At 36.7% G+C, this 20,176-nt stretch overlaps 1 protein-coding gene across 1 annotated transcript in view; it reads left to right on the top strand.

Moving 5' to 3' along the window:
- Window positions 1–5,838: 5,838 nt before the first annotated feature.
- Window positions 5,839–20,176, top strand: part of LOC134656576 (fibrillin-2-like) — a 91,430-nt gene continuing 77,092 nt past the window's right edge. The window contains exon 1 of the mRNA XM_063512134.1: window positions 5,839–6,102. Coding sequence (XP_063368204.1) covers window positions 6,100–6,102 — 3 coding nt within the window. The 5' untranslated portion in view covers window positions 5,839–6,099. The remainder of the gene's footprint in view (window positions 6,103–20,176) is intronic.

The raw sequence follows: 20,176 nt of genomic DNA on the forward strand, positions 1-20,176 counted from the left end.
TGCGAAATGTTTGGTTACTATGCTGATGTGATCTTAAGATTTTAATTAGTAAAAATCTGTTTCTTCAGGTCTTTCGTCTTAAGAGAAGACTAGCTGAAGACGCTCGCTGGTTCAAAACATAGGTACAGCCACAGACTTTTGAAAACGAAATGCTGTTTTTCAGTGGTTCTACTCTATCGAACTATTGATTTAAAAGCTTTCTTCGTAATTGATCCCTAGAGTGGCGCTTACGCACTTAAGTGCCATTAATTTAAATTAAATTCTCAATTTGATCACCTGCCCGATATAATTAATATAACAACATGCAGTAGGGCGAGCGCGGCTGTTTGAGCAGCGTATCTAATCTGTGTTTGTCGCAGCCTCCGAGCTCGACCCAATTTGTACTGCACATACTTTTACGGAGTGTAAATAGGTGCTCTGGCGCGAATTAAGTGACAAAAATCTGGTTTTGACACCGAAAATATATAGGATAGGGAGACCAATTAACAATAGGTATAACGCTGGAGAAAGCTTATTGCATTATGGCGCTCTTTAGGTGCTACACGTAGGGTTGCCAACTATTTTTTGGTGGAATATAGTATTTTCCAGAATAAGGCATCAAAAATATAGTAATTTCAAAAAAATATAGTAGGTACTTTTAGATAAAATACTAAACATAAGTGTAAAATACGTTTAATCGGAAATATAGTATTTTAGCGTACTATATATTTTTCCAAAATGATATAGTACAGAGAGCCAAAATATAGTACAATACTATATAATATAGTACGGTTGGCAACCCTATGCTACAGTGAAACTTGAATGACAATATGGATGTTCCTGATGTATAGGGAAAACATAGGTATGTATATGTATACCATCGTTCACAATTGATAATTCGTAAAACTTATTACAAAGATATAAGGTCCATTAATAGTTAATTATATGCCCTCTTAATTATATGCAAAATAAAAACTAGTACATAACACTCTCCCCTACGCGCTCCTCCAAATACGCGAGTTACACTCACAGTCTCACACATTAGGTAACATAATTGCGCGTGAACATGTGTAGGTAAATAGCCGGTAAGCCTTAGTCAACACAAGGGAGACAAATTCAGAATAAGATAAGCGCATTGCGATTGATAAAGAGGCTGAATGACCTGAATGGGAGTTGCAGGTTCATCGGGAAAATTCAAAATAGCCTATATTTTCCTTATTGAAGCCACGAGCGTTTTTAATTATCAAATCAGAACCGTTTACTTGGAAACGACGAGTTAGAACATTTAAAACGTAGGTTTTTGTGTTCTTCTTAAGCGATAAAAAATTGTCTGACATAAAATCCTTAAGATTGGTACAATTTTTTCTATAAATGGCTATGTGGATGACAATGACAACGCGTGACACCTTTGGGCCTTATTGTTTGACAGTTGACATTTGATAGATTACAAGCCAGTTACCTACATTATAAAATTCAGCTTAAAAATATTGTCACTTATGGCACGAAATACGCTGTCACACTTTTGATGGATTTGAATGTACCTACTCGCGCATATTAACCATGCATCAACGAATACTTTAAAGAGATTGCCTATTTCAATAGATTTTCTAGTAAGTGTCTTTTTATGTTTAGCCATGTAGCATGCAATGTATAATATTGCAAGTTTTGTAAAATATTTGAGATGTTAGAGGTACCTACTTCGGATAGATTTGAAGTTATGCAGGAATAATATATTGTTATGTACGTTAGTTAATTTTTAACCAAATCTACGGCATTTGGTTTGATAGAACTATCCAGTTTTTTTTGGCATAATTTTATTATGTAAAACTAGCTGTTGCCCGCGACTTCGTACGCGTGGATTTGTATGTTGGTGGTTATTATATTCTACATTAGCTTAGAACATTCTTGTATTCTAATAAAGTGCGGGATTTGAATCTTTGTTTAAGGGCATATCCTTAAACAAAGATTCAAATCCCGCACTCGCAAAAATATTTTATCTCCATACAAACTTTCAACCCCTTTTTCACCATCTTGGGGGATGAATTTTTAAAAACGCTGAAATCAGTTTTCTGGTCTTTTAATTTAATACCTTTTTGCAAAGTTTTAAGTTCCTAGCTTAAAATAAAATTTGCACGCCAAGACAAACTTTCATCCCCTTTTTAACCCCCTTAGGAGTTGAATTTTCAAAAACGTCTCAATTACTTTTTTTGTAATCGGCTATTATGCCTTTCTAAGAAGTTTCAAAGCATTTGTAATGGATTCAAACTTTCAACCCCTTTTTAACCCTGTTAGGGGATGAATTTTTGAAAACGCTGAAATTATTTTTCTTGTATTCTAATAATATGCCCTTATACAAAGATTCAAGTCCCACACTCATAAAAATATTTGGTCTTAATACAAACTTTCAACCCCTTTTTCACCACCTTGGGGGATGAATTTTCAAAAACGCTGAATTTACTTTTCTTATATTCGAATAATATGCCTTTATGCAAAGATTCAAGTCCCGCACTCAAAAAAATGTTTGATCTCCATACAAACTTTCAACCCCTATTTGACCCTTTTAAGGGATGAATTTTTAAAAACGCTGAAATTACTTTTCCTGTATTCTTATAATATGCCCTTATACAAAGATTCAAGTCCCGCACTCAAAAAAATATTTGATGTTCATACAAACTTTCAACCCCTTTTTCACAACCTTGGGGGATGAATTTTCAAAAACGCTGAAATTAGTTTTCTTCCATTTTAATATAATACCTTTTTACAAAGTTTCAAGTTCCTAGCTTGAAATAAAATATGCACCCCAAGACGAATTTTCATCCCCTTTTTAACCCCCTTAGGGGTTGAATTTCCAAAAACGTCGCAATAAGTTTTTTTTGAAATCGGCTATTATGCCTTTCTTAGAAATTTCAAAGCATTTGTAATGGATTCAAACTTTCAACCCCTTTTTAACCCTGTTAGGGGATGAAAATTTAAAAACGCTGAAATTACTTTTCCTGTATTCTAATAATATTTCTATACACAAAGTTTCAAGTCTCGCACTCAAAAAAAATGTTTGTTCTCCATAAAAACTTTCAACCCCTTTTTCACCACCTTAGGGGATGAATTTTCGAAAACGCTGAAATCAGTTTTCTTGTTTTTTAATATTATACCTTTTGACAAAGTTTCAAATTCCTAGCTTAAAATAAAACTTGCACCCCATACAACCTTTCATCCCCTTTTTAACCCCCTTAGGGGTTGAATTTTTCAAAATCGCTTCTTATCTCTTGTACACTTTATAAATGCAACCTGGTGTGCAAATTTCAACTTTCTATCTTTTGTAGTTTCGGCTCTGCGTTGATGAATCAGTCAGTCAGTCAGTCGATACACTTGCATTTATATATATAGATATGATACTCGAACAATAGAGATTAGGGAGTGCTCCCGGTACTGGTTTCCTATACAAATACAGTACCGGAACCGGGAATTCCCGGTTCTCGCCATACAAACTGAGTACCGGGAGCATTCCCTAATAGAGATGCACCATTATAAATCTGTCATCAGTGATGTTAAACTTGCTACAAACAAGAAACATTGAGAAGCAAGAATTTTTAATTCAGAAATTTGCTGTTTTGACATTATAACTTATAATGTATAAGTAATAGGTAAGTAAGTACGCAAGTAAAAGGTGGTCATGTGTGCTAGCCAGCGTCGCAATTGGAATTAATGAGAAGGATCTGTGACATGTTTATTTACTCATGTTAATTCATCGCCAGGATGCTGTTACTTGAGGCAAGTCGGTAAAACTTGGATCAGTTATTTGAATGCGGGATATTTTTATTACGGTTTCCTCAAAATTGCATCTATAGGTGTCAGATTCTTAGTTTCAGAATAAAATTTTCTTGCAATCTTGAAAATGGTTTAATATTTTATACAAGTGGCAATCGAGCATCGGCGAACTGTGAAATATATGTTAAATGTGTTAATTAAAAAAAGTCAAAGTAAATGGACAGAATGCCAGCAATCATGGCTGTGTCCCTACCTATACCCTGTAGTCACTAGATTTAACTGACACCATCAATTCAAATCAATATAAGTATAAGTACTTGATATAAAATAAACCACGGACCAACTGTGAATCCAAGTTTAGTGCATGTCAGAGGAATCGCAGGGCGGGTAGGGTAGAGTGAGTGTTTACAGGAAATTAGCTGAAAGGTGAACGTCCTTCCTCGCACAATACGCGGAGGCCATAGACAATGCGCAGGTGCGCATGCGTCCATGAGACATTACGATCAACACCGAATATGGGCCAATGGGTGCACGCTTGAGGAACGCTTGCTGTAGATATACCATAAAGCAAACTGTCGAATTTACCACAAGGCACCGAAAGAAGAAACAGATGAAGATACGACACGTTTAAAAGTGGAAGTGCAGCTGAGTCTATAAGATCAACACCGAATATAGGCCAAAAGGGTAGACACTGCATCAATAATTCAGCTGCTGTGACAAATGTACCATAGGCATTACTGTGGAATGGCGACAGAGTATCCAGATGGCAGGCCATATTATGGATTAATGTTGTTACAAGGGAACGAGTTATGAGATTCAGTAATAAATTGTCTTAACCAGTAGCAAATGTATCGACGGCATCTTATTCTCTTACTTAAGGATGGATATTTGCTCGCATAGCAACATTCAGACATCTGAGTCTACACGATCGAAACCAAATATGGGCCAATGGGTGCACACTTGTAGAACAATTCACGTAGACGCGACATAAAACATTCGGTCACTGCTCGGAGCTACGGTTTCCGATAGGCATATAAAAGGATATTCTTTGAATAATAATATCTGTCAATAACTTCTAAGCGTTTTAAGAGTCTTGACAACATTTATTCGAAATACTATATTTCCAATTTATTTTTAAAGCATCTGAGAATTGCAATTTAAACAACGTAAATAAAGCTTTCGTTGCCAAAACTAAACCTATATATCACGTGCTTGAAAAAAATAGGCAAGCCTAATCTTCACTCGTTAAATTGCGAATACCTGTAAGCAATAAAGTTGATCCAGCCATATATCTCTACATACCGCTCTAATCTTTGCCATAAAGCGCTGAAAACACACTTCCAAAGTAAGACAATCATCTCTGACGCATTTGGTTACGAATGGTTGAAGAATGTTTCGAAGGTCGTCTCATGGCTACAAGTTCTGGGTATGCAGGAGAACATATAGATGTGCAGTAGTTTTGTGAATACAAGTGTTTTTAAGCTTAACCGTAGGTTTATACGTAATTCCTGCCGAGTTGCGGAATGGACCAGAAAGGCGATATTGTAACAACTTTCCTTGGTCTAACTTTACCCCTTATTCATTAAACTTTGCAAACATCAATAAGTTAATGTATGTTTTATCCCTTTCTTACAAATAGGTCATAATCAAAATGACAGGCTTGTTAGTCCACTCGAAAAACTCGAAACGGTGAAAAATAGAGATACTACTACTAAAAATACGTTTAGATCGATAAATCTATAAACAAAGATTTAAGCAATCCGTTCTATACAAATAAGTTAGGCCTCGACATCTTAATAAGTACAATAATTTATGTTCCCCGCCCCTCCCATCGAAAATGGTTAAAAGCGATTAGACCAGTAGTTACGATGCAAATCGGACAACGCCTACACTTCAAAATCACCAAATTAGATAGCCAAATTCGGAAACAGAACTATTGCAGGCGCCAAACGGAGGTAAAGAATCTACTAGTATGTAACGGAAGAGCATCCATCTAAGTGGTAGGGCCAACGCAGTTCCATGTTTCTATTGCTTACCTATTGTAGGCGATTTGAATTCTCAAGCCAACCAGGGATATGTAAGATTTGTAAGAACTATGCGTGATTGGAGAGCTTTATATTGGCTGCCCTGTGCTATGAACTCTAAACAGATTGGAACAGCACCCCTGATGTTTAGCTTGTCCATTCCTTTGATAAGCTCGCGATTTCAGCCGCCAGTCGGGACCGAGCCACCGAGCGCAGTGCTCGTAGTTCCCTCGCCGCGTCTCTCAACTTATCGTGCCGTATCCGGTCGTTCTCCTAACTTTTAAAATCTCGAACTCTGCTCTGGGTGCGCTCCACAGAGGAATCCAGTGGCATGGTAATTTGTGATCAATTCCAACAGGATTAAGTTGCATTTTCGAACGGATCCCGGGTTTGCCGCCTTTTGTCTTGAATTGTAATAGGTATTGTATTACGTAATGTGTGAAAAAAGTTACACCTGCCTGTAACCTGATTATTTAAGCAACGCCGTGATGCTCCTATCTATGGTATAAAGTGTCTTAAATAATTTAACAATTATGTACTTACTACCTAATCATTAAAAAATTGTGCAAAGCTTTATCTACTTACTACTTGAGTTACCTTTAACCTCTTGCTAGTTTGGTAGGTACTTTATCTATTCTGGTCTGGGAACCTTATTATTCTGGTAAACTTAAAGGAGACGTTTGTACATACACCTGAATTTTTGTCTAAAAATGGTCATGTTTTAACCAAAAGCTCAAACATGTAGTAACTTAAATTATTACAAATAATGGTCACATCCTCAGTAATAGGGCCAGGGTTAAAACTCCATACAGTGGTTATCAAAGTAGGAACAGTACGAAGGCTATGATTTGCGCAATCGTGACATATCGCGTCCGCTGCTAATTTCAGCTGTGGACCGGGAACAAGTAAACATTCAATTGCTGTCATTGCATTATGATTCCATAAACAAGTATAAATAAATACCTAGGAGAACATTTGAGGCTTGTAATTGTAGCTTAGGTAATATGAGGCTAGTGGTGCCAGGTTTGAATAACAATTTGTGTGATGGATGTTTCTTTTCTGAGTCTTGTCATACCTACCCTTTTTTGAACTATCGCCAGAGCCTACTGGGCCCCTATTCGACATGTACAACAGTTGGATGAATCGCATGTTCATCAAGTGCGGATAATATCATTTGGTGCAGCCAATAATTCAACAAATATCAACTTGTTTTATTACTACTTTAAGGTTTATAATGGTTTGGTTGTCACCTAACTGTGGATTGCTAATGTCAAATTTTGACACAGGATTGTTCAGATTCAACGGGAGTTCAACAGGATACGTCAAACGTCGCTTGTCGAATAAGGCCCCTGGTAATAACTAGCCCATGCATGTTATGCCATGGTCTAAATATTTATTTAAACTTACCAAAAGTAACCTAAATTTATTATCAACGGTTTTAAGAGCTACCCTAATGGTATCAAATTTACTTTCGGATTCAAAACTTAAATGTGCATTCAATAAATGTTTAAAAGGAAAACCCTTGGTTAAGCTCCAGGGGCTTTATACAAATCTCCGAATGGTTTAATTATTTCATTTAATAAGTGGTCGCCCTTCTTACCATCGAAAACTTTACAAAGACTACCTTTACCTAAAATAATGAGTATAGTAAAGTAATTGCCCATTATAATTATACCCTTTGGGACATGTCATTCGGACTCATAGACTTTAAAGCCATAATGAATGGCAATTTTACCAACGAGTACAGTTTTGGCGAAGCCTTATGCAAAACCCATACAAAATAATGTTTAAATTTTCCCGCCATTCAGTTCTATCTTACACACTCCTCAACACTAGGTACCTTATTGTTCTAATTCTTCGGTGGTCGCGGGACATATATACGCGTATCATTGCGGAACCTAACTTTTGATTGATCCTAAAATGTGATGTTACAAAATCTTGTTTAAATCAATGCCATCGGGCGACCCGCATCTTGAATTAAATTTATAAGGCTCTTAAATATTAAATAGATCAAAATATTACGTTCCCATAAATCAACTAACTGGCGTGAGACATGAGTATTCTTCATGCTACTAGCTACTCTTTTAAATGAGCAATAGGGGGCCTTATGTACTTACAATAAGATCTACTAATTGTATATGATCCAATCCCTTAGAATGGGTATTCCTGAGATCTTATTCTAATTTTATTTATGCATGTTACTGGTGAAATATTTTATGTATCCTACGATTTAATGACTTACTAAGCTTGGCATTTTAGTTATATAAGTACATTTGTACGTGAGTAAATATGACATATCTCCAGTAGAGTCTGCGGAAAGAGAAGAGTCGTGAAATGTATGGGGCCCAATGCATTCCACGACTCTTCTTTTTCCGCATAGACTCTATCTTCCGCTGCTTCTCTCGATACCGTGAATTATTTTCCGAGGCTTGTTCTCTATAGAGGTATTTTATTCGATTCGATATTTACCTATTGACGTAAACAAATAAAAGCAATAACATAATTTACCTAATTTCATAACACACCACATTTCGTTTTTACTCTATACCGTTTTTAGGTCTATGAAGTTCCAGGAATATGCAGGCACCCTTATTAGACTATAAGTTATCAAATAAGTGCACTTAATTAAGTAAAGAATTCAAACTAAAACGATTATAGTGGTATGTTTTTCACGTCCCAAATTAAAGTTAAGTATACAAACCTCGATAAGTATAAGTCGGCACGGTTTTATTTCATTGTCTCGCCGGTATTAAAGTTATTGTTTGATCACATGAGTAATAAGTTTGGTTTTATCAAGTGCGAAATGTGTTAACAACTCGCAATATTTGCGTGTTTTAATTTTACCTACATTTTTGGGAGTAGATCTTTGTCAGGAAATTGTATTTACAGAATTGCAATTATAATCACCTAATTCGATTCTTCGATCGATTCGATTCGACCTTACTTAATTAACATCAAAAAATTGAAGATTGGTCAAAATTAAATTGTTTTAATAGTATGTACCTACTCGTACATCGTGTCGTTACACAGCAGGTTAGTTTTCTGAAAAATGTCGATGTCAGTCAGTACTATTTTAAGATAGGCAATATCAAGGAACACGGCAGTGTGTCCGGCCAAGTTGGAAGATAAAGACGTACGACACTGCAGTGTATTTACACGAACTCTTTCAGGTCACTTTTTCAACTCCCGTAACATTTTTTCAGTACAGCCATGAGATGATGAGACTGTCACATAATAAACGACATCGTAAGATTTCAAACATTTTGTAAGACGGCGCTACAGAATCATGCACGGCTTTTATTATTGTTTAGTTATTTTATTTTTATTACTCTACCTTTATGCGATTTAAGAATTATATCACCTCAGATATAATAATGTTTTAATTCAAGTTATTCTTGAAGTAAAACATGAAGATTTATTACTAAGTTATTTATATTTTACAGTGACAATAAAATGCAAAGAATGATTGTTTCACATCGATTTTACGAGCCTAGTTAGGTACCTACTCACTTAGATTGAAGGTGGCTTTATAAGATGTCACGTTGTCTCTATGCAATGTCGAATACTCGGTTACTTATCATACATAGGTAGGTAGGTATAGACCTACCATAAAAATACAATTGACTGACCAATTATACGTTTTAATAACTACATGATATATGGCTAATTTGTGACTACGGCGAATCAAATACCGTATATATATTATATTGTTACACTAAATTTCATGGTAGTCAGCAGCAGAAGTTGCTAAACGAGCGATGTGTTCAAAATTACCTTGACACGCTATTATTTTCTTGACAATAAAGTCACGTCAAGATCATTTTGAACACCTCGCCCACTTAGCAACTTCTGCTGCTGACTGTATGACTAATTTGGCCAAAAATATATGTCCCGTAACATACAACCCGTAGGCAAACCGGTCTTATGAAAACTCGTAGTTTCAGCAGTACCTACTGTTACCAACTCAAGTCGCGAAAGTAAGTACATACCAAAACTTTACGACACATAATTGTAGCTGTATTATGTAGTATTTGGTATCTACATAATAATACCCTATATAAGACAACATTATCACGCACTTGGAACTATCGCATAATGAATGCAAATTGCCATGACAGCTTGCACAGTGAAACCTGCTTAAATGAGAACCCCTTGCATGAATGAATGCCATAGCCCTATAATTACAACGAGATGACAGGTACACTCCGTTCATAATAAATATCAACTTACTTAGAACTATGGCAACTTAACAACTGAAGTGGCATTTTAATATTCTTCATGAAGGTAATCAAAATTAAAGGCACAGAGTTAAGTTGATTACTGTCTAAGGTCGAAAGGTTACAAGTTCGAGTCTTGCAAAAAGCGCTGAATTTTTAAGTTTTTCATATAGATCGCTTGTAGTTTTTGCTTGATAAAATTAGTTTTTGCTATTTAGTCCAGCTCACGTATGCAGATACCTTCTAAAATGTTAATAAAACCTTAGATATGTATATGTTTCTCGTGATTCCATTTTCCCAGGTTCCACGTATCACCACATTCATAACAGCAGATTAATGTAGTCGTCGACATTGGCCCGCGTCGCAAATTCGCTATTGTTCGTCTGTTCGTTTACTGCCGCAGTTAAGAGCGTCGTTAACTGTCAGTTACAGTGTTGCTGTTACCTCATTGAGGGTGGAGCTAGATTTAAGAGCTGACCCAAGGATAGACCCTTGGGACACTGAGAAATAATTATAATAAGTACCTATGTCTCCGAAAGTAGAACGTTACGCATTGCAGCGTAATCATGGTCTATACCATGCAGCGTAATATAGTATTGGTAAGAACTCGAGTCCTTTGAGTCCGAATTTGATGATCTCAGCTCGTTTTTACGAGACTCGGCACTTAAAAAACTTCTGAGTCTTTTAAGCCCCGAATCGAGTTCTTTATTGAGTCTTTTCTAAGAATAACTCAAAAGTACTCGAGACTTAGACTTCAACAATTTTATAGGTTTTGAGAAAAATATTTAACGCATTTTGAGCAAATAGTTATTTGTACAACAAAAGATCAAAGTTTGATATTTCTTCGAGTGCTTATTTTGAGTCCCGTGCAAGCGAAAGATTCTATACTATTTTAAGGATCTAATTTAGAATCTTGAGCGTAGTAAAGGACTCAAAAGCGCACGAGATGTAAATAACTTTGATCTCGTGTAGTTCACAAAACTTTTCACCTCAGCAGTGAGAACATATTAGAGAACCCGAAAAATGTATTCCTTCTTCATCACTAACCTATTCACTCATGTTTTCTTAAACATGGCAAAATTAATTATTATTATTATTAATTAGGGGTCCGTTTTTACCATTTTGGCTACGGAACCCTATAAAACAGTGACGTATTTGCCCTGGTTGTCTTCAATAATATTTTATTTTGTTGAGTAGGCTACCTATTTTATTTATAAATAAACAAGGTTAATTCTTATCAAATCGCAGAAATCGAAAGTCACGTACTTATGACATTCATTATCACACTAGTCAAAAGGGAAATAATGGTCTGTTGGTGCCAAACGGCATAAATATCATAATAGCTCTAAACTCTCTAAAGTACTGCACAAGTCAAAATGGAATTGCATTGGAGGTTGACCTTAAATAATTAATTGGTTTTTTAGTAGTAGTTTCGGTACCTATTTTACAAAAATAAAGGTTAATCATTATCAACTTTTTCCACTTAATACTTATTTACTCTGGTTACTTCGCAGAAATCGGAAGTCAACAGATAGGTATAGTATTATGTACCTACTTACCTACGGCATTAATTATCATACTAGCCAAAAGGGAAATAATATTCCGTATCGGTGACATAACGGTTTCTATTTCATCTATTTTATAAGTAAACAATGATAAACCAATCATTATCAACTTTTTCCACTTAAAAACTTATTGACTCTGTTCATATCGCAGAAATCGCAAGTCAAGATATATGCACTTATGAAATTCACTAATCACACTAGCCAAGAAGGAAAACATGATCTGTCGGTGATAAACGGCATCATACTAGCCCTAAAGTACTGCACGAGTCAAAATGAAATTGTATTGCAGTTTTAAAACAATATTTTTTATGAAGTTTTTCTTAAAACTAACCTATCTGATCATCTCTTTTCCAAATCAACCCCGCGCCACGCATGATTATTCGTTAAAGACAAAATTTTCACATTTTACTTTTTTTTTTTTAAATCTTTATTTAGGAAAAAAAAGGCCTTCGTCGCTGAGCGATGATGCCGGCCTCATAATAGTTACATATGGTTATTGTCTACAATTTAACATTTTGATTACTTTACATTTTGATTTTGATTTTGATTATTTGACATTTTACTTTGTCGTTGTACTCTTAACAGAGTGATTGTCATCGTCATGTTGTAAGCTTTACCAGTTACCACTCAGCGCCATCATTTTTTTTGAAGCCTGAAGCACAGGGGAAAATCTTTCACTTTTGCACCTGAGACTTCTATGTAAATTCGACGCTTATGCTTCATAAATCTCAATAGAATCCAGAGGTCGAGAATGTACGCTTTGTATGTAAATAAAACAGTCATTCTAGATCTGTGAGAGAACCGAATTTCAAGACCAGAATTGCGTAAGAAATTCAATCATCTGTACAGTCGCCATCAGGTATATCGCAGCGGCCAAGGCGCTCACAAATATCTGTCCACGTCTCTATTGTCAAAGCGTTAGAGTGCGTGTTCTGCAGATATTGTGAACACCTTGGCCGCTCCGATATATCTGATGACGACTGTACCAGCACGTATTACACTATCTTACACGCTAATGTGTGTTCTGATTGTCTATCAACGGGGCATTGATGCAACTAGGAAGCGGACGCGATCAAAGGACCACTCACTGAAATGGATCGGATCATACTTGTGTGAAAGATGACTGTAGTGCTGAAATTGGAGCTCTTTGAACCTACAGGCGTACGATGGATGGCGTTATCCACGTAATCTTCCTTATTCACGTAAAATTTAAATTATGTATCGAATCTGCTTACAAAATTTCACGGAAATCGGTTCAGGAATGCGACATCAACAGGAGAACATCCTGACAGAAATACGAAATACGAAATTTTTGCCCAAGATGAAACGGAGACTTTCTCTTTGCTCTTTCAATTATTCCTATTATGAACCAAATTTCATTATACCTTGTTATATCATAATCAAGGTCTGCCCTAACCCTGTATTAAACGTGTATTAGGAAAAAGGTCCCATGCGTTGTGTAAAAAGGGATAGTCACAAAAAATATTTATGAAATAAATTTTAAAAACATCGCTGAAAACTTTATTTTCGTAGCGACGAGGCCAAGTTCGCAAATAAAAATGCAAACACGTAGTTATACCTATCTACTGAAAACAAGATTCACTGTTTTATTACCACATGAGCGGATTTAATTCCTCAATGCTATTTAGAAACTGTTCCATTAAATCTAAATATAGTACTTACCTAAAGTAAAAGTTTAGATCGCAGGCGTAAACTTGGCTTCCGTTTTTACGTCATGTGCGAAGCTTTTGTTTGTTTATTTTTCTAATAAAAACATAATGAGTATCATTCATAATCATCATTGGTTGCTAACTTGTTTGTTTAATCGACTTACAACACAGCGTCTTACTGATATGCTAACCTATATATATTATTTTAATTGTATATTATGTTTAACCCGTGGAGCGCCCCAGAAACTCCTATACTAGTTACCGGCATACGTGTCTTGGTAGGGCGCTCCACGGGTTAATTAATTTCGAACATTTTTCTCACTATACGAAATATACACTGTCAATGTGTATTGATACTGGTTTATTTCAACTTGAATATTTATAAGTAACAGTTGGATTGAAGAGATTAGGAACATGCCTGTTGTCTCGAAGCCATATTACGGTCGTAAGCTCTTCACAAAACCCACAAATGTAATACTCTAGCGTTGCTTAACGCCATATCAATTATCTATAGGCATGTTCATGTCACCAAAAACAACACGCCAAATTCTCACTACTACTTTATAATTAGCTAGCTAAACATAATATATTGTGTCGTATACGCGTATGTATTAATTAGACGAAATGGAGAGCCTGTCAATAGGTGTTCTTATATTTAAGTTCTTAGAAAAATCAGTTATTAAAAGTTTTTATTATGGCATCTCAACGAAATTCTTTTGTCGAATTTCTTGCAACATATCATCATAACTTTTGACATCATAAAGCTAAAGTAACGTCGATGCGGTTAGAGAGTAAAAGTACGTAACTCAGTTCTAAGTAGTTATATAGATTTGGTTTTTGTATCAGTAACAAAAAACAACTCGAGTTTCCAACAACCAGAAATGCGTTACTATGAATGTTCTTTCAATTTAGATGAAGTCTTACATCTTCTGACAAATTTGTACGCAACAAACTAATTTACTATATAGCCTGAGTTGTTCCAAAAAATAATCGTAATTCCATTGTTTTATTCAACATTGTAACTGATTGTTATAATTTTATGTATATTGTTTAGAAATACCGTAATCAATCATTTTGGCTGCAAGTCTTCCTATAAAGAATCCTTAAAAGGCGTAAACGAGTTCCTTAAATTACATGTTTAATTACGTGTTACAATCTAACCTAATAATAGTTGGAATGGAACGCGGTCGTCGCTCCTGCCGCGTGCGTTTGTTTACCACCACGATCAATCAACTTGATGGATGTCGTTGAGATACTTTTTAAACTTCTGCAATTTAGTTGGGTCGCCGCTTATCAGGCAGATTCGGTAAATGTTTGCGTACATTTTTACGTAAGCTACACTTGCCGTGATTTTAAAGATCAGAATGTCGTAACAATAGACTAAAAAAGACAATTCGAGCTTAAGCTTTTGTACAACGATCAATACTTAATCAATAGAGATATTATTTTTGACATACTGGACATACTCGTACATTGTACAGTGCAATTTACATTTTTATCTACGATAAAATATTAGCAAGGTAATCAGCTACTTAGCTTTTTTGAGGGAAATAGAACTTTGTCATAGAAATCTCGTTTTCTTATTTTTTGCTATGTCCATAAATAATATATGTTTATAACTTTCTTATTCTAAATCTGATTCCAATGAATTTTAGATTGAAATATATGTACTTGAACTCATGCTTCGGACGGTAAATTCTTATGATGTTTTGAATACCAGCGGAGGCTTTTTAAGTTGTTACATGACACGAGTTATATTTTATTTTGTCACATTTTACTTTTTTTTGCAAAAACGCACTTACCACACTTTACTACACCTCGGAATCGATAGATCATCGGATTTATCGATCAATCAATCGTTAACTGTCAATGTCAGTGTGGCGCCCGGCTGTCTGCTTTCATGGGTCATTCACCCTTTAACCTATTCGAGGTGCGCTATGTTTTGATGCACTTACGTTTGGGTCAGTCAACTTTTTTTTTTGGTTGCTTGTTGCCATGGCGATATCCCTCACTATAGAATATTAAGTGCGTGGTCACCTAAAGTCACTCTGTGTATAAGTACCGCAACAATATTTTAATAGTCACATTAATAAATTAGTTTTTTTGAAATCTATTATAGATAGGTATAATCCTCTACTATTAGAACTAAAATGAGGTAAGTAGAAACTATGTTAATCACTAATATTTGAAGTTTCTTTCTTGTTACGAATATAAAAGTATGACCATAGTTCTTTTCATCTCAGTATAATTAAGTGAGATTGGATGTTTAAGGTTATAAATTGTATGGAGTTGACACCCGCACCCGTTTGAAAAATACTATAAATGTAGGCTAATGCTGTAAACAGTATTCTATTAAATTGAAACACCAGCGTTCTGGCCTCATTTAATAGCTAAACAATTTAAAACAAATTAAAAACCAAAGCCGATCTAAACACATTACACGCTATCTTCCTAATAAATAACCCCCGACCTACAGATAACATACAAAAACACTGGAAACAATTCTAATCCACTGTAACTACGAGTTAACCTGTGTTAAATTTATGGCCGTGATTATAGAATGTTAATTAATGAATATGATTAAATTTCGAACTTGGCTTACGGCACTGCCGTGCCAGTTTTGTTTGTTTTTGTTATTTTGACTTGCATTCCAGTAAAGGGGCCCACTGATTACCAGTCCGCCGGACGATATCGGCCTGTCAGTTGTTCGGAACTGTCAACTTTTTGTTATAACTGACAGGCCGATAACGTCCGGGGGACTGTTAATCAGTGGGCCTGGGCCCCTTAAGATACTACCTAAGCTTATATTATATATTTGTATATGATTTTGATCCATATCCCATTAAAATAATGCTAGTAGGTACACATGTACCTACACATAATCTTCGAAGTCCCCTTAGTAACATGGTACCAGCGCAATTCGATCAACTCGGATCCCTCGTAGATCAAACGCGTGCGCTTTTAACACACTTGACCGACATTGTGAACTTTATATCAAAGTCATAAGGTCTAATTTACCACTGTACTTATTTGTATAGATCATCGCTTGTTGACATCCTAATTGACATAAAACCGGCTTTGACAGTAGTGACTATTTTGAGCTGTTACGTAATTTATCTTGCTTACTGTCGTGTGGCTGTCAAAACAAATCTGTTACTAATGGTAACACATATGTGCTTAAGGTAAATAGCATGACTTGACACTTTTTACTTGTTTCATGAATGCTTATCAATTTGTTTTTGGTACTTAGGTATGCCCCAGAGTCCAAACGGCTTGAAGAATTTTTGTTATATTTCTTTCGGTTAAGGATAAGCGTGTGATATTAATAAATAACAATACCATAATAAGGTAATAAGAGTAAGGGACAGACAGTTTTAAGCCTTCGTGTGTTAATAAACACTGATCAGTGCGAACGCGGTGCGAACGAATTTAAACCTATTGTATATGGATATTTAAATTCATGCGCACCGATCAGTGCTAGAGTCTGGCGGAAAGAGAAGAGTCGTGGAATGTATGGGGCCCAATACTTTCCACGACTCTTCTCTTTCTGCACAAACTCTAGCGGGGGGGTGTCAAAATTATTTTATTGTTAGGATAATAAGGTCCCTAAGATTAAAAGATCATTCCTAATTTTTATTATTATCACCTCGTCCGGTTAGTTACTTTTGCTACTGACTAAATAAGTCGGATTCAATCGCCTGTGCGGTCGCGTGATAAGCTAGGATTAGCCTTAACCCCCAACCCGCAGTCTAGTGTTTGTCTAAGGTCGAATTTAGGGCTTCCGCACGTGTTTTTATTGCTTATCCCCTCCATATTAAGACCGCCAAGCTGAAATGAGACTGAGCAGACAATTAGAAAGGGACTCTACGTATTTCCTTCTTATTCGTTACTTATTCTTCGTGGCACAATTAGAGAGGGACTCTACGTATTTCCTGCTTATTCGTTACCTATGCTTCGTCGGCATTACGCTCTTGCCAACGACCTTTTTGTGTAATGTCTCCATAGAACTCAGTTTCTACATTTATCTACAGTTCCTGAACAACTCCTGAAGAATTAGATGCTAATTACCTACCTCCGTTTTTGCCTACTCATATGCACTGCAGTATCTTACCCACACATGATAATCAAGTGAAAAGCACAATCCATGATGCGTAATGTTTACTCTCGCCAGATGTTCGTTGCTCCACATCGTTGGCCCATCTGGGTAAGGCGTACATTCCTTCATCTCAGTCTGACAATGGTCACAATTAAGCGCGTTCAGCTTCTAAACTCGTTGGACATTTTAACTTGTAACCGTAAGGTTTTGATATTAAGGCCCGGTAAAAGTTAAAAGTAAACATTGATATGGCCATGAACTAAGTCACTTGAACTTGGAAGAGGATTGAGGGAAATATATTATGTTGATTCTTCAAGGTTTTGGGTCCAATAGGGGATCAATTTTGGATGTTGGTAAGTCTATGGCTCTTAGATTAGAAAAACAAATAGAAAATATTTATTTGGCGTAAAACATTGTACCTACATAAAAACAACCGGCCTGGAAGTTAAGGGCCACCCTCACGACAATCCAACCTCTAGACTGAGCTTAGGCCAATTCTTTCATGAAACCGATGCTGCCAAAAATACGGGGGTGCGGGGGGACGAGGTGAGCGAATCCCGTGCCGGGATTGGTCCGTTCAAAGACACGGACCAATCACGGCACGGGATTGACTCGAAGATGGAGTAACGCTACCGTATGTGTGGCAGAGGGGGTAGCGCGACTATGCTATGTCTGCCACCCTACACTAGCATCTCTCGAGCGTCGGCGTCTAGTCAACTCTATGGCTACTGCTCGACGTAACTTTGACGCCACTGCGCAGCAACGCCATTTTCTGTACCGCTAACTAGACGCCGACGCTCGAAAGACGCTAGTGTCGCGAGGTCTACATTCGGGGCAAACTATTCACGCAAACTATTTCATTAGTGAATTGCTTTTTATCATTATAGAAAGTAAGTAGGTACCGTACCTGTTCATTCCAGACTCTCTCGGATCTCTGGAACGAGGTCTCCCAACTATACTATCACTTACAATACGCGCTTTATCTCAGGAAAAACCAGTATAAGTGTGAATTTTAATTGTACACCGCTGTTAGGGATCTCGAGGTCAAGATATGCCCGAGTAGATCACAGTCGGAGCAAACTGAATAGTGAATATGGGAGTACAGCAAGCACCCTAGGGTTGCCAGATCGAAAGGCGCTATTATCGGGAAAAAGGATGAATTTTTCGGGATTTTGGGACTTAAGTCGGGGAAAAAAAACAAATTAAAGTAATTGTATTAAAAACAACGATATTTTACATTATTGGCACTACCTCAGCTGCTCTGCCCAATCTCTCCACGCGCGCCCTGCGCGCGCGCTGACGGGCTCGACGCGGGTCGCTCGCTCGCTCGACGACAGTTCGGAACTTGAAATTATTGTTTTATAACGTGAAGCTGTTTTTCGGGACAATTTTCACTTTGTCGGGTATCGGGAACACATGCTAAGAATCGGGAGAATCCCGCCAAATCCCGACCATCTAGCAATACTAAAGCACCCACAGCCTGACTCACTCTGCCCACGCGCTTACAACATCGCTCATTGTCAGTTATTCGCTCCATTATCTGCGTATTGTTTTCTATTGTAATGACGGTTTCCTTACACGGAGATTGATTTAAGGAATTGACAGAAGCGGAGTAAGTTTGGTCATGCCGGCGAGGCCTTTTTCGGACTGTGTTCCAAATTCATGTTTTTGTTCAATAGTTTTTGCTGCCTAATTTGTCATTTTATTTGTACCGAACTAGTTCAAGTTCAATTTAGTATCAAGTATCTCGGTACTCGTATGTGCTTCGTAAAGTCACAGTCTGGGCCCGATAAGACAGTAAAAGTAAAAATTGACACATGCATATGTCGATATCAACAGCTTATTAAATACGCTATCTACGGTTAGGTCAGGTCAGTGTCACGAAACAACTATGAAATAGGAATCTTGACACAGTTCTTTCATGAATGGAAACTTGCGATTCAATATATAAATTAAATGTACAATTGAATACATGTCATATACGAAAGGAAAGTCAATGCCTTCAGTGCCTACCAGAGCCCGTACCATGAGTCGCTGACAGTGTCAAAACTGACATTTACGCTATCGAGAACGTAATTTACTTTCTATACATCTCGTTTGCACTAATATACGAGTACGAGCGAGATGTATAGAAAGTAAATTACGTTCTCGATGACGTTTATGTCAGTGCCAAACTGGTGGTAGTGGTACAGGGCTGGGATCTGATCGGAACCAGCGTCTTCTATCCCGATCCCGGCATGAGTGTAATAGTAATATACATTACAACGCCCTTTTGCCAACGCTAAGGTCTTAAATAAATTCAATATTTTTCATCTAGTCTTTTGGTACCGCTTACGTCACGGCTACGTAATTAGATGTAGCCCAAGCCCATGTATACAAGTGAAATAGTGCGCGCGGGGTCATCGCTTCGTTATCATTTCGGCACGGATTCTGTGCCCCCGACCCGCTCTCCATTTCTCCCCCTCCCTTGTAAAGCAAAACTTCTATATTTATGCTATGTCATACATTAACTTGTCTGCAAGTTAGACTTAGGAATTTTTAAAATCCAAAATTCTGGTGTGATAACGGTCACACTTAGCTGAGAATTTGTAAACTTAAATTCGTTAAAAATAGCTAATAATCTATTCATTACATGGACTTAATTTATACCACAAGGGACCTAGGAATTTAGAAGCCTGAATTTAGGATCTAAAGGTGCGCTTCTCCAGAGTACGGCTAACGAAAGCTACTCTTTTGGTTTTACTGAAAACGCTAGTTTGTGTTGCCAATTTTCAAAACGTCAGGTAAAATCATCTTCCTAGAATATTCAGAAGTATAGCAAACCTTTCGTAAGTGACAATCTGAATTTTATTCTGTTTCT

The sequence above is a fragment of the Cydia amplana genome, chromosome 18 (assembly GCF_948474715.1).
Source record: "Cydia amplana chromosome 18, ilCydAmpl1.1, whole genome shotgun sequence".
In the NCBI taxonomy this organism is placed as follows: domain Eukaryota; kingdom Metazoa; phylum Arthropoda; class Insecta; order Lepidoptera; family Tortricidae; genus Cydia; species Cydia amplana.